The sequence below is a fragment of the Raphanus sativus genome, chromosome 9, assembly GCF_000801105.2.
Source record: "Raphanus sativus cultivar WK10039 chromosome 9, ASM80110v3, whole genome shotgun sequence".
Lineage (NCBI taxonomy): Eukaryota > Viridiplantae > Streptophyta > Magnoliopsida > Brassicales > Brassicaceae > Raphanus > Raphanus sativus.
In genome coordinates, this window is record NC_079519.1 from 870,523 (window position 1) to 887,004 (window position 16,482).

The 16,482-nt window shown below is 29.1% G+C and overlaps 1 protein-coding gene across 1 annotated transcript; it reads right to left on the minus strand.

Annotated features, from left to right (window-relative positions):
* Nucleotides 1-10,257: 10,257 nt before the first annotated feature.
* On the minus strand, nucleotides 10,258-13,117 carry LOC108823761 (uncharacterized). Its single transcript, XM_018597041.2, has 3 exons — nucleotides 12,658-13,117; nucleotides 11,783-12,142; nucleotides 10,258-10,920 (listed from the first exon to the last, which is right to left on the minus strand). The coding sequence occupies exons 1-3, from the start codon at nucleotides 13,009-13,011 to the stop codon at nucleotides 10,384-10,386; spliced, it is 1,251 nt and encodes a 416-aa protein (XP_018452543.1). The 5' UTR covers nucleotides 13,012-13,117; the 3' UTR covers nucleotides 10,258-10,383.
* Between the last annotated feature and the right edge of the window lie 3,365 nt (nucleotides 13,118-16,482).

Consider the following 16,482-nt stretch of genomic DNA (forward strand, 5'->3'; position numbering starts at 1 on the left):
CATTTGAATTAATGTATTCGGAAGATTTTTCATGGTATATAAGAATCACTCTAATTTTTTAATATTTTGTTTACTAAAATTTCATATACACCCTAGAATAGTGGAATTATCTTGATAAATCTTCATTATCTAGAAAAAACTGAGACAAAAGATGTTCTAAACCTCTTTGACCATCATATTATGTCATTCTCGATGAAACTATACACTAAAACAAGATTTTCATATTTTTGTAAAAATTTTCAAAATCCATGGGTTAACCCCTTTTAAAATATTGAGTTTTCGGTAAATCATCTACATACTGAAGTTTATACTCCTCACTTTTGTTTTAAAATTTTCAAACCACATTCTACATTTTAATTAAGGTATTCTGAAGTTTTTTCATGTTATATATGAATCATTCTAACTTTTTAATATTTCGTTTGCTAAAATTTCATATACTGCCTATATTAGTGGAATTACCATTATAAAATCTTCATTATCTAGAGAAACGGAGACAAAAATGTTCTAAACCTCTTCGACCATCATATTATGTCAGTCTCGATGAAATATACACTAAAAAAAGATTTTCATATTTTTGAAAAAAATTCAAAATCTGTGGGTTAAACCCTTCTAAAGTAATGAGTTTTAGGTAAATCCTCTATATACTGAAGTTTATACTCTTCACTTTTGTTTTAAAAATTTCAAACCACATTCTACATTTGAATTAATGTATTCTGAATTCTTTTATCATGGTATATAGGATCATTCTAATTTTTAAAAATTTTGTTTACTAAAATAACATATACTGCCTTGAATAGTGGAATTACCTTTATAAAATCTTCATTATCTAGAGAAACGGAGACAAAAAATGTTCTAAACCTCTTTGACCATCATATTATGTCAGTCTCGATGAAACTATACACTAAAAAAAATATTTTCATATTTTTGTAAAATTTTCAAAATCCGTGGGTTCCCCAGTAATGAGTTTTCGGTAAATCCTCTATATACTGAAGTTTATGCTCCTCACTTTTGTTTTAAAAATTTCAAACCAAATTCTACATTAGAAATAATGCATTCTGAAGTCTTTTTCATGGTATATAGGAATCAGTCTAATTTTTTAATATTTTGTTTACCAAAATTTCATATACTGCCTAGATTAGTGGATTTACCATTATAAAATCTTCATTATCTGGAGAAACAGAGACAAAAAAATGATCTAACCCACTTTGACCATAATATTATGTCAGTCTCGATGAAACTATACACTAAAACAAGATTTTCATATTTTTGTAAAATTTTCAAAATCCGTGGGTTAACCCCTTTTAAAATAATGAGTTTTCGGTAAATCTTCTATATACTGAAGTTTATACTCCTCACTTTTTTATTTAAAATTTTCAAACCAAATTCTACATATGAATTAATGTATTCTGAAGTCTTTTTCATGGTATATAGGAATCAGTCTAATTTTTTAATATTTTGTTTACTAAAATTTCATATACTGCCTAGATTAGTGGATTTACCATTATAAAATCTTCATTATATAGAGAAACGGAGTCAAAAAATGTTCTAAACCTCTTTGACCATCATATTATGTCATTCTTGATGAAAATATACACTAAAATAAGATTTTCATATTTTTGAAAAAAAATCAAAATCCGTGGGCTAGCTCCTTTTAAAATAATGAGTTTTCGGTAAATTCTCTATATACTGAAGTTTATACTCTTCACTTTTGTTTTAAAAATTTCAAACCACATTCTACATTTGAAATAATGTATTCTGAAGTCTTTTTCATGGTATATAAGAATCAGTCTAATTTTTTAATATTTTGTTTCCTAAAATTTCATATACAGCCTAGATTATTGAAACTACCATTATAAAATCTTCATTATATAGAGAAACGGACACAAAAAATGTTCTAACCTCTTTGACCATCATATTATGCCAGTCTCGATGAAACTATACACTAAAACAAGATTTTCATATTTTTGTAAAATTTTAAAATCCGTGGGTTAACCCCTTTTAAAATAATGAGTTTTCATTAAATCCTCTATATAATGAAGTTTATACTCCTCACTTTTGTTTTAAAAATTTCAAACCATATTCTACATTTGAATTAATGTATTCGGAAGATTTTTCATGGTATATAAGAATCACTCTAATTTTTTAATATTTTGTTTACTAAAATTTCATATACACCCTAGAATAGTGGAATTATCTTGATAAAATCTTCATTATCTAGAAAAACTGAGACAAAAGATGTTCTAAACCTCTTTGACCATCATATTATGTCATTCTCGATGAAACTATACACTAAAACAAGATTTTCATATTTTTGTAAAATTTTCAAAATCCATGGGTTAACCCCTTTTAAAATATTGAGTTTTCGGTAAATCCTCTACATACTGAAGTTTATACTCCTCACTTTTGTTTTAAAATTTTCAAACCACATTCTACATTTTAATTAAGGTATTCTGAAGTTTTTTCATGTTATATATGAATCATTCTAACTTTTTAATATTTCGTTTGCTAAAATTTCATATACTGCCTATATTAGTGGAATTACCATTATAAAATCTTCATTATCTAGAGAAACGGAGACAAAAAATGTTCTAAACCTCTTCGACCATCATATTATGTCAGTCTCGATGAAAATATACACTAAAAAAAGATTTTCATATTTTTGAAAAAAATTCAAAATCTGTGGGTTAACCCCTTCTAAAGTAATGAGTTTTAGGTAAATCCTCTATATACTGAAGTTTATACTCTTCACTTTTGTTTTAAAAATTTCAAACCACATTCTACATTTGAATTAATGTATTCTGAATTCTTTTATCATGGTATATAGGATCATTCTAATTTTTAAAATTTTGTTTACTAAAATAACATATACTGCCTTGAATAGTGGAATTACCTTTATAAAATCTTCATTATCTAGAGAAACGGAGACAAAAAATGTTCTAAACCTCTTTGACCATCATATTATGTCAGTCTCGATGAAACTATACACTAAAACAAGATTTTCATATTTTTGTAAAATTTTCAAAATCCGTGGGTTAACGGTAAATCCTCTATATACTGAAGTTTATACTCTTCACTTTGGTTTTAAATTTTCAAACCACATTCTACATTTTAATTAAGGTATTCTGAAGCCTTTTTCATGGTATATATGAATCATTCTAACTACTTAATATTTCGTTTGCTAAAATTTCATATACTGCCTAGATTAGTGGAATTACCATTATAAAATCTTCACTATCTAGAGAAACGGAGACAAAAAATGTTCTAAACCTCTTTGACCATCATATTATGTCAGTCTCGATGAAACTATACACTAAAACAAGATTTTCATATTTTTGTAAAATTATCAAAATTTGTGGGTTAAGGATTACCCCCTTTTAAAATAATGAGTTTTCGGTAAATCCTCTATATGCTGAAATTTATACTCTTCATTTTGGTTTTAAAAATTTCAAACCACATTATACATTTTAATTAAGGTATTATGAAGTCTTTTTCATGGTATATATGAATCATTCTAACTTTTTAATATTTCATTTGCTAAAATTGCATATACTGCCTAGATTAGTGGAATTACCATTATAAAATATTCATTATCTAGAGAAACGGAGACAAAAAATGTTCTAAACCTCTTTGACCATCATATTATGTCAGTCTCGATGAAACTATACACTAAAACAAGATATTCATATTTTTGTAAAATTTTCAAAATCCGTGGGTTAACCCCTTTTAAAATAATGAGTTTTCGGTAAATCCTCTATATACTGAAGTATATACTCCTCACTTTTGTTTTAAAATTTTCAAACCACATTCTACATTTTATCTAATGTATTCTGAATTTTTTTAATGGTATATAGAAATCATTCTAATTTTTTAATATTTTGTTTACTAAAATTTCATATACTGCCTAGAATAGTGGAATTACATTTATTAAATCTTCATTACCTAGAGAAATGGAGACAAAAAATGTTCTAAACCTCTTTGACCATCATATTATGCCAGTATCGATGAAACTATACACTAAAACAAGATTTTATATTTTTGTAAAATTTTCAAAATCCGTGGGTTAACGGTAAATCCTCTATATACTGAAGTTTATACTCTTCACTTTGGTTTTAAAATTTTCAAACCACATTCTACATTTTAATTAAGGTATTCTGAAGCCTTTTTCATGGTATATATGAATCATTCTAACTTTTTAATATTTCGTTTACTAAAATTTCATATACTGCCTAGATTAGTGGATTTACCATTATAAAATCTTCATTATCTAGAGAAACGGTGACAAAAAATGTTCTAAACCTCTTTGACCATCATATTATGTCATTCTCGATGTAACTATCAACTAAAATAAGATTTTCATATTTTTGAAAATTTCAAAAATAATGAATTTTCGGTAAATACTCTATATACTGAAGTTTATTCTCTTCACTTTGGTTTTTAAAAATTTCAAACCACATTCAACATTTGAATTAGTGTATTATAAACTATATTTCATGGTGTATAGGAATCATTCTAATTTTTAAAATTTAGTTTAAGAAATTTCATATATAGCCTAGAATAGTGGAATTACCATTATCAAATCATCATTATCTACATAAACGTAGACAACAGAGGTTCTAAACTCTTTGACCATCATTTTATGTCAGTGCTCTAAAAAACTATACACTAAAACAAGATTTTCATATTTTTGAAAAAAAATTCAAAATCTGTGGGTTAACCCCTTTTAAAATAATGAATTTTCGGTAAATCATTTATATATTGAAGTTTATACTCTTCAGTTTTGTTTTAAAAATTTCAAACCACATTCTATATTTGAATTAATTCATTCTGAAGTCTTTTTCATGGTATATAAGAATCATTCTATTTTTTTAATATTTCATTTTCTTAAATTTCATATACTTCCTAGATTAGTGGAATTACCATTATAAAATCATCATTATCAAGAGAAACTGAGACAAAACTGTTATAAACCTTTCTGACCATCATCTTATGTTTGTTCTCGATGAAACTATACATTAAAAACAGATTTAAAATTTTTGAATTTTTTAAAAAATCTTTGGACTAACCCCTTCAAAAATATTGAATTTTCGGTAAATGATCTTTATACAAAAGTTTATACTCTTCACTTTAGTTTAAAAAAATATTAAACCACATTCTACATTTGAATTAATGTATTCTAAACTATCTTTCATGGTATATAGGAATCATTCTATTTTTTAATATTTCCTTTACTAAAATTTCATATACTGTCTAGAGTAGTGGAATTACCTTTATAAAATCTTCATTATCTAGAGAAACGGAGACAACAGGGGTTCTAAACCTCTTTGACCATCATCTCATGTCAGTGCTCTAAGAAACTATACAGTAAAACAAGATTTTCATATTTTTCAAAATTTTCAAAATCCGTGGGTAACCCCTTTTAAAATAATGAGTTTTCGGTAAATCTTCTATATCTGTGGGTTAACCCCTTTTAAAATAATGAGTTTTTGGTAAATGCTCTACATAATGAAGTTTATACTCTTCACTTTAGTTTAAAATTTTCAAACTACATTCTACATTTGAATTAATGCATTCTAAACTATCTTTCATGGTATATAGGAATCATTCTAATTTTTTAATATTTAGTTGACTAAAATTTCATATACTGACTAGATTAGTGGAATCAGCATTATAAAATCTTCATTATCTAGAGAAACGGAGACAACAGAGGTTCTAAACTCTTTGACCATCATCTTATGTTAGTGATCGATGAAACTATACACTAAAACCCCTTCTAAAATAATGAGTTTTTGGTAAATGCTTTATGTACTGAAGTTTATACTCTTCACTTTTTAAAAAAAATTCAAACCACATTCGACATTTGAATTAATGTATTCTAAACTATCTTTCATGGTATATAGTAATCATTCTAATTTTTTAATATTTAGTTTAGTAAAATTTCATATACTGCGTAGAATAGTGGAATTACCATTCTAAAATCTTTATTATCTAGAGAAACGGAGACAACAAAAGTTCTAAACCTCTTTGACCATCATCTCATGTCAGTGCTCTAAGAAACTATACACTAAACAAGATTTTCATATTTTTGAAAAAAAAATCAAAATCCGTGGGTTAACCCCTTTTAAAATAAGTTTTCGGTAAATCCTCTATATACTGAATTTTATACTCTTCACTTTTGTTTTAAAAATTTCAAACCACATTCTACATTTGAATTAATGTATTCTGAATTTTTTTTCATGGTATATAGGAATCATTCTAATTTTTAAATATTTCGTTTACTAAAATTTCATATACTGCCTAGATTAGTGGAATTACCATTATAAAATCTTCATTATCTTGAGAAACGGAGACTAAATGTTCTAAACCTCTTTGACCATCATATTATGACAGTCTCGTTGAATCTATACACTAAAACAATATTTTCATATTTTTGAAATTTTTTCAAAATAATTTTCGTTAATTTCTCTATATACTAAGTTTATACTCATGAAAGTTGTTTAAAATTTCATAAATGCATGATATATTTTTATTAATATACTATAAACTTTATTCCATGGTTCATGGCCAGCGTTCAAGTTTTTTAACAATTTTTTTAATAAAACTTTATATTTTGCTTAAATTAGTGGACTAACCACTATGAAATCTCTATTCTTTTGGATAAACGGAAACAATAAAGGTTCCAAACCTCTTTGAACATTATCATATTTCAGTGTACAATGCATATATTTATTAAAACAATATTGTCATATTTTTTGAATTTTTCTCAAATTTTGTAGGTTACACTACGAAAATATTGAGTTTTTAGGTAAATTCCCTATATACTGAGTTAATACTCTTTAATTTTTTAAAAACAATTCTAACTACATTCTAAATTTTTGTTATTGTATCATAAATTATCTTTCATGGTACATGATCATCGTTTTAATTTCTTAACAATTTTTTTTAATAAAACTCAATATACTTCTTAATTTAGTGGATGATTTCATTCTTTGGTGAAACGCAAACAACGAAGGTTCCTAAACTCCTTAACCATTATCCTATGTTAGTTTATGATGCAAATATGCATTAAAATAATATTGTCATATTTTTATTTTTTCTTAAAATATGTGGATTAACCCCTACGAAAATATTGAGTTTTAGCTTAAATGCTCTATATTTTTAAGCTTATACTCATTAATGTTGTTTAAAATTCTCTAATCACTTTATATATTTTTATTAATGTATGATAAACTCTCTTTCATGGTACAGAGGGATCGTTATAATTTTTTAACAATTAAGTTAGTAAAACTTCATATGCTGCCTAAATCGTTGGACTTACCAATATGAAATTTTTATTTTTGAGAGAAACTGAGACAATAAAAGTTTCAAACCTCTTTGTCCATCATCATATGTCAATACATGATGCAACTATTTACTTAAACAAGATTATCATATTTATTGTTTTTTCAATATAATTTTTTGTTAATTTCTCTATATACTGAAAATTATACTCATTAAAGTTGTTTAAATTTTTCTAAATGCATTATAAATTTGTTTTAATCTATTATAAACTTTCTTCCATGGTACATGGGCATCGTTCTAATTGTTTTAACAATTCTTTTAATAAAACTCTATATGTTGCTTAAATTAGTGGACTAACCACTATGAAATCTCCATTCTTTTGGATAAACGGAAACAATAACGGTTCCAAACCTCTTTGAACATTATCCTATGTCAGTGTACAAATGCATATATTTAGATATTGAGTTTTTTGAATTTTTCTCAAATTTTGAACATTATCCTCTTTGAACAATATTGTTATTTTTGAATTTTTCTCAAATTTTGTAGATTACACTACGAAAATATTGATTTTTTAGGTAAATTCTCTATATGTTAAGTTAATACTTTTTAATTTTGAAAAAAATTTCTAACTACATTTTAAATTTTTATTATTGTATCATAAATTATATTTCATGGTACATGGTCATCTTTTTAACCCTTTACAATCGCACAAACTTAACCTTTGTTTTTTCACACTTATTATTATATATTAAACAAAAGTCATTTAATTGACTTTTGGTTACTTTGTTTATAGGTGAAACTTTTTACAGATTATTATAATTTTGATGGGATTTTAGATTTGATTTATTTTTATCGATTCTAAAATAAAAATTAATTATAAAATCAACTATCATCAAACTTTAGATTGAAGTACAAAAATCTTTTTGTAATGATCTATTGTATTATTAAGTCATTTGATTAAAGAGTTGTAACAAGGTGAACCACAAAAACTTATATAATTTATAAGTAATTGTTTGTAAATTTTTTTAAATGTATTTATAATTGTACAAATGTATATTTATAAGGTTTTGTAAATCATATAAAATTATGCCACACTTTTTATTGCATTATTAAAGAAAAAATAAAAGATTTAAAAGATTTTTGGTTACATGTAGTTAATAACTGAAATCTTAACAATTGTTACAATTTCAATAGTTAATGATTTTAGATTTTTATTTGTTTTTGTTAGTGATAAAATGAAATCCCAAAATGAAAAGTGATTCTACAATCAATTATTTGCAGTTTTTGGATTTTAATAAATCTAAAATAAAATGTCATTATTTTTAATCATAGCCAAAACTTTGTTTTCGAAAAATATTTTAAAAACACACATAAAAGAACAATTCAATTTTCGTAAATTTAAAATATATTTAATATAATCAAACAAATAAAAAATCAGCAAATTTGATGTCGGAGTTATAAAAACCTATGATCCTCATCATGGAGTTACAAATAAAAAACTACTTTGTTTATTCTCTGTGAAAATCAGAGTATTTACATTTTTCACTATTTAAAATAAATTAAAAATTAATTGTACAATCAATTACCTGAACCAATTATAATATTGATTTCATGTAGAAAAAATTAATAGTGACTTAGATTTATAGTGTTGAATTATCTTAAATCTCACAGCTCCTCTAAACAATAAATAAAAAAAATTTGATTATCAAACTATGAAGTTAAAAGTTAAATTTTAATAATTCTAATTATTATTCAATATTTATAATATTATAAACAAAATACATATTTTCATATAATATTACTCTAGTTGTTGACAAAAAGAAAATTACTCTAGTCTATCTTATTAAAATATGAACATTACAACTTTTTCTATGTGGATTTTTAAAAGTGGACCTCATATATTTAAATTAAATATCTCATTCTTTATATATAATACGTACCATAGTCTAACTTTGCATTGGTTTATTTCTTTAAATACAGTTCTTCTTTTTGTCCATATTCCATATATGATTTTTACATTTATTACATGTCGATTTAAATAAGATATATACTAAGAATACTAAAAATATTAATCGTTCTATAATTACCCTATACAATTCATTTTAAATTGATCAGTATACTTTCATTGGCCATATTAATTTTATTAGTACGAATAATATTAGGTAGATAAGTCATAGACACATACATAAAGATATGACTATTCTTATAACTACGTTGGGCCTAATCTACTTTCTAAAACAAATAACACATAGCTTCGTATATTGTTTAGAATATAGTAATATTGTATAGTATTATACTTATACAATAATACTAAAAACAAACCAAACTGAAATATAATATATATCGAAAATGCTTTGAACCATTACGCACAAAATATATTAGACCTCGGGAGATAAAATTCACTTTGAAATTACATAATAATTATTTTGAAAAATTAAATTTCGTAATGTACAAAAAAACGTGTTTTATATAAAATTTTGTGTTACAATAAAAAGACACAATTCGCGCTTGCAAAGTGTTATTTTTACATACGAAAGACAGTTTTGATATTGTTCTTTAAACACAAAATTGAATTATACAAACTTGATACTACATAAAACTAAACAATATAGAATACATTTTAAAAATGAAACCCGTGCGGATGTGCATATGTTTATATAATATATAAATATATTATGTTACACATATTTTCATATAAATAATATCCCAATGTAAATTTTGTATGATAAATGTTGAAAATACAAAATATATAGCACTATATATTTTAAATAATATAGAAAAAAATCTACTTTACGTTATCATAAATTTTAAAAATCAAATTTAGTAATTAAACATATTGCTTATTTAAACACATTAGTACACATTGTTATTTATCAAAATTTATATTAATACACATTGCGATCATGTATAACATTTAGTAAAAACAAAGATAAAAAACAATTTACTTCCGCTCGGTCGACCGAGCGGGTGATGATCTAGTTTCATATAAAGCCCAAACCAAACATTAAACTTCTCGATAAATATACAAAAACAAAAGTCACATTATACCATCAACTAATTAACCCGCCAATAAATAGTCTTTAGTTATTAAATTAGTCTCACATTTTATCGGGAATTCACATTGCTGTAAACAGGAGAATTATTGTTATCGTCTTCAAATATATCGGCGGGAGGAATAAACGAATCCAACGAAAGTCCAGGCACATCGAATACGACGTCGTCTATCCTCCACACCTCCTCCATCCTCGTCCTACTATACTGCAACGACGTCTCTCCGAATCTAAACACCGTCGCGACGGCACGTCCGCAGTGAGCCACGGCGACTCCGTCAACGTCGCGGTAATCTCCGATGCTGCTTCCGATCGTCGTCTCCCAGTAAACCGCCTCGTCTTCCGGCGAGATCGTCGTGACTCTGGTGAGGTGCGAATCCTCCAGATAGATCAGCAGACCGCTCTTCTGGCAGAAGTATCCGTACAGCGCGTGGCGTATAACCTCCGCCGGAGCTCCGGCGTCGTTACGCTCGATCAGTGAGTCGCGATCGGCGGATACTTTGAGTACGAAACAGTCATCGTCTCCGATCCTTCTCTCGCCTAAGCATTGGGCCTTTGCGAATAGGCCTGCTGTTGTTTTTGGGTCCAAGCCCTGTAACCCAGTTAAATTATTAAGTAAAATGAAATGCAAATCTTAATATTTTATATATTAAGACAGAATAAAAAACTCTCAATTTCTTACACCAAAGGAAAAATGCTTCCGACACATATTCGTTGGAGTCTGAACGACAAGAACTATAAAGCAAAAGATTTTAAAGAAAAGAGAAAAGATAAAGTCGAAAGACAAACTTTGATAATCCCAAGAAGTTCTCCACTTTGAAATTAAATTAGTGAAAGATCGTATTCATGATGAAGCACAATGATTAAATATATATACATAGATATGGAGCATACACATGCATAATAGTACACTCTATACATCTCTAACCAATAATTGTACACAGCTACCTAGCAAAGCGTCCTTACTGACACAACTGTAGTTCATTACTTTCTTTACGCGCGTATAGAAAAAGAAAAAAGAGAATGTAGTTATGTATATAACTCCAACCATAATATGGGAAATAAACCTCATACTTACTAAAAATGGAACTAAATCCGAAACCATTAGCAAAACATTTCACCATATAGATATATAGTAAGCAAGCCTTAGATACAAGCAATCAAAACAAATGACGTCACGTGACAGAAAAGTACAAAGCACGTGTGGTGGTGGGAGAGTCAAGAGTGGGTAATGTTGTGGGGCTATGTTTGATTTTGAAGTTTCAAAAGAAAGCAAGTAAAGAAGGAGACAGCTTCTCCATCACTTGTCAGGTTTATAGTATATTTTTGTTAGCTTTCGTTTCTTATTGGACAATGACTACTCTTTTCCTTCCACTTCTTTATCTCTTCAACAATCTTTATGACGTCATATATACTTGAGTATGAAATTGTATTATCAAAAGTAAATACATTACCTGGATGAGTCGACGAAGTGGACGTTGAGGGCCTTTAGCGGCGTGAGTACCTAGCCATGGCGTATGGCGCCACACGGTTTTACCATCGGAGCCGGATATGAGTTTAGTTCCACCGAGAACAAGCTCCAGAGACCACATCCCAGGGTGCATCTGCCACAGTACAAAGCAACCACTGTCTCCGCTCCGACCATTTCCGCCGCCACCGAGTGTCTTAACACTTTTTCCAGCGGCGATCTCCGTCTCGCAGCAACTCATTTTCATTATCCCCGTTGCGTACATGTTTTTGGCCGCCTTAGCTCGCTTTAGACATCCCGTTGCCGCTAAGTATTGTTGTATTATGTAATGCGCCGTCGACGTCTCCTATATAATAATACGGATAATTAGTAAACAAATATTGTGAATGATTTATTTGATACCTAACGTTATACTTACTAATTTTCATAATCAACGACCAAAATAATTACTGTTCTTTCTCAAAAAAAAAATTATTATTGTGAATGATTTATTTGATAACTTGGGTATTAGTTTGGACTTTGGTCTGGGATCTAAAAACAAAAAAAAAAGTAGCAAATCTTTTTAACTAATCAATCTTGTTATCTGAAGATTAACAACTTAAACGACTTTCAAATTTAAATGATAACTTAAATGTAATCCATTATCCAGCTGTTCCAAAAACTTATAACTATGATTAACAAGAGTTATATCAATCGATCAATTGACTTATAACAGTTTGTGTTATAATTTCTTTTAAGAAAAATAATAAATCAAGAAACAGACAAAAAAATTTGCAGTTAAAATCAAAGTCAAGACATTATTCATATATATAACCCAACAAAAAAGGTCTAAAAGAAAAATTAGATAGTAATAATACTCACAAATGGGACATTCTTGATTTGGAAACAGCCAAGAAGAGGGTCATCGGGTAGTAGATCGGAGCCGACAACGGAGATTGGAGCAAGAGGACAGCCTAAGACGCCGAGCAAGAGCCTCACATCTTGTCCCTTGGCCGCGACGTCATAACTGTTGCAATGTGGTTGTACGGAGGGAGAAGACATGTTGCCAGAAATACCTTTGTGAACCTTAAACCATTCTCTGATGGCTTCCCATGAGCTCTCCTTTTTGGCTCTTTCATCTTGCATGTCTGGATCTGGTCCTTCCATCAATGGCGTTAGCATTTGTGGAGGCGTTCCCCATCTTTGCTTCCTCCAGTATGATTTTGAGTTGCTCATTATGATCTAATGATACCAAAGAGTGATGATGATAATGATGAGTGTGGTTGTTTCAGCTGTTTTTTTGGGTTCGAATATCTATTAGAATGGTTTTTGTACTACAAAGAGAAAATTATTGGTATATTTATATATAAGTATGTAGCTTGTAGAGAGAGAGAGATGGATAGACAAAAGGGACATTGTATCAGTCCAGCGGGTCCCAGACGCTTAACCATTTAAATTCCTCGAATATTGACGACAATCACAAAATTATTTTGGAAAATTTTCTAACTCTCTAATTATTTAACTAATCATTGAAGAATTCATGAAGTATTCTTTTCATTATTAATTCTACATTTTTCCCCGTTATGGTATAAGTGTATACAGTAAGAGTTCATTATGCTTCAAAATAGTTCTATAAAATCTTTTTTCATTTTGTCAAAAAAAAATTTTATTTTTTCATCAAATACTTTTCTACCTTGAAGAGATAACCAGTTACAAATATATATACGTGGAAAGGAATGTAGAACAGCGACTAATAACATGGAATAAAATCAGTATGTCATGTGAATAGATCCGATCCGTGCAGCTTCTTTTTGTACACTATGGGCTCTCCTTTTGAGTCTTTTGATCACACACTTTTTTGGTCCTTTCAATTTGAATTGTTATAATCATTTTAACATATGATCTTTGCCTTGTTCTTTCAACGATTTCTATGCTAATCCTTTAATTTAATTGTAAGTATGATCTCTAGGTGTAATCTTTCTTGGAAAATGACACCACACCCCAGTGATATTACTGTTGATTAATGGAAATTTAGTGTTTTTATATCAGATAAGGTTGTGTCTTTTGATAAAGGTCTCATGTAAAAAAGATAGTCGCATACAAGTTTTAATCCTTTTTCTTTCTCCTTTTATTGTCTGGATGTCTTGGGATTCATTCCATCATGCTTAAATTCATAATGAGAAACAAAAATAGTGACCACAATATATATTTCCCTAGAATATTTATATAATTGTACAAAAATATTTGGAAATGCATTATAATTTAGTAATCAACAGATTCATGACCTAGAAATTAAATAAATAACTATAGAAACCCCAATAAATAAATTAATTACATGTCATAATTTCATGTGTATTGAATATACATTGCATAATTACATTATAAAAAAAGAGAAGAATATACATTGCATTCAACACAAGGTGGCACGTCACTAGCTAGTGAAAATGGTGGCGGTAGATGTAGATGGATAATCTTATAAGCCAAGATTGATTTCATTATTCATTTTGATTGTCACCTTTCATTATTCTTTTCTTGGCGAGACGTTAGAGGTCAAGTTTCACCTATTTTATACACCAAGTGGAAGCAGAAAATGTCGTGAACCACGTGTGATTTCATTTTAAGTTTGACCTAAACTTCTTACTGGGCGTTAATCTCCTTAGCGGCCAAGATAGCCCTGGGCAAAAAAAACGGATCCGAAAAACCGAACCAAAACCGAACCGAAACCGGACCGAAATCTGAAAATACCCGAATGGTTCCTATATTTTTATATCCGAAAAACCGGAATCGAACCAAAATCAAACCAAAGACCGAATGGATATCCGAATATAGTTTAACTTTTCTGCTATAAGTTAAAATGCCATCAATACTACTCGAACCTGAATTGGATAGGAAAGGTGAGAACATTGTTACCACGAGATCACATTATCTTTCATCTACTCTCTTATATTATAAATATATATGGTATTTTATATTAAAATAGAGTAAATACTTATAAAATTGACATCTTAAAAACTCGAACTTATCGACTCTAAAGAAACTCTAAAACTACGTTGAAAACCCTAGAGCGCGTCAAAGCTTGTCTGAGACCAGCTCCGGTGGCTTCGATAGCATCGGAGCTGGTCTCCATTCTTCTTGTTATTTGTTATTCTTCGTCAAAGCTTGTCTGAGACCGGCTCTGAACCGTTCATCTTCTATCTTGAACTACTGTTGGAGATCCGGATCTTTTAAATCGACGGTAGGTTTTTGTTCCTCTCTGATTATGTGTGTTTCAAGTGGAGATGGTGTTGCTGTTCTGTTTCTCTATCCTTTGGTTAGTTCGATGGTTCGTCATGCTGGTTACTGCAGCGTTTTTTTCTCGGTTTGTTCACTTGTTCGTCAGATCTCTTTTCGGGTTTGACGGTGGGGGAGCTAATTTCTTCACAGTGGCTTCTTGTTTATCCTCTGTGCTATATGCTTCCTAAGTCGGTGTTTTAGAGGATTCATCACTTGGACTCCAACCCTGTTGCGCTCTTCTCAAGCCACTAATGTGGATAAAAGCAGAGTTTGCAGCTTTCATGATTTTAACTCATGAATTTTCATTCATCCCTTAAGTTCAAATCAAACGTCTTTTACCCTCCCTTCCATTGATACTCTCGCTCTTCAGGACCTCCAGAGTTTTACGGACTTCGAAGACTGGAGAGTGGAACATGTTAGGTGTGAAAAGAATATGACTGCATCATCTGTTTGCCTTATAAATTATCAAGGACTTTCACAGAAGTCGTAGTAGTCTGTTGATTCAGGAAATCCTTTTGACTCGTCCACTTGCTTGTTCAAGAAGCAGCAACGACCTAACCTCTTCTCAGCTCGAAGGGGTATGTGGTATCATTGTCTTACTCTTTGCCACAGTCTGCAGTGGGATGACCTATTATCCTTTTCTCCCTATTTGGATGAGACGTCTTGGAATGCTGCCTATTGGTGGTGTCTAGTTTTGTTTTTTTTCTTTCCTATGTTGTTTTCATTCTGTTTTTTTTTTCATGGCAGCAGTGTCTTAACCGGCATTTCGTCTGGTTTGTTTGCTCCCATTATGGGTTGTAAACTCTGAAACTTTATTTGATTGAATGAAAACACAGCGTTAAAAAAAAACTCGAACTTTGTTTGGAGTGACGATTATACAAGTATGTAACCAGTAGACCACTTAGATTAACATGTTAACTAAAATATTTTATCTATAAATATTTGATTCACATATTAAACGGATATCCGAAACCGACCTGAAACCGAAGTAGAACCGAACCGAAATCTCATAAGTATCGATTGTGTATAGTAATGATATATCCGATATACCCGAAACCGAATGGTTTCTACCAGAAATCGAACCGAACACCCGAATGCCCAGGACTAGGCCCGGATATGAATTTATTATAAACACGTACATTTACATATTGATGAATAAGTATGTCGTGTGGACTTAAGAGCATATTAACCCCAGTCTCCTTAACTCATGATTTGATATATATATTTTACACTTTTTGGTTAAAAGACGGCTCTTATTTAAGAGACGATTTTTCATTTTTCTTGGATAAATCTAAAAAACTAAGAAACGTCTTTTAACCGAAACTAAGAATCTCAACTAAAAAACCGAGGTTAATCATTGTCTAAGTAAAGAGAGCACACATGCATAACTAGTCAAGATGAAAATATAATAAATGTTTATAATTAAATTTATTA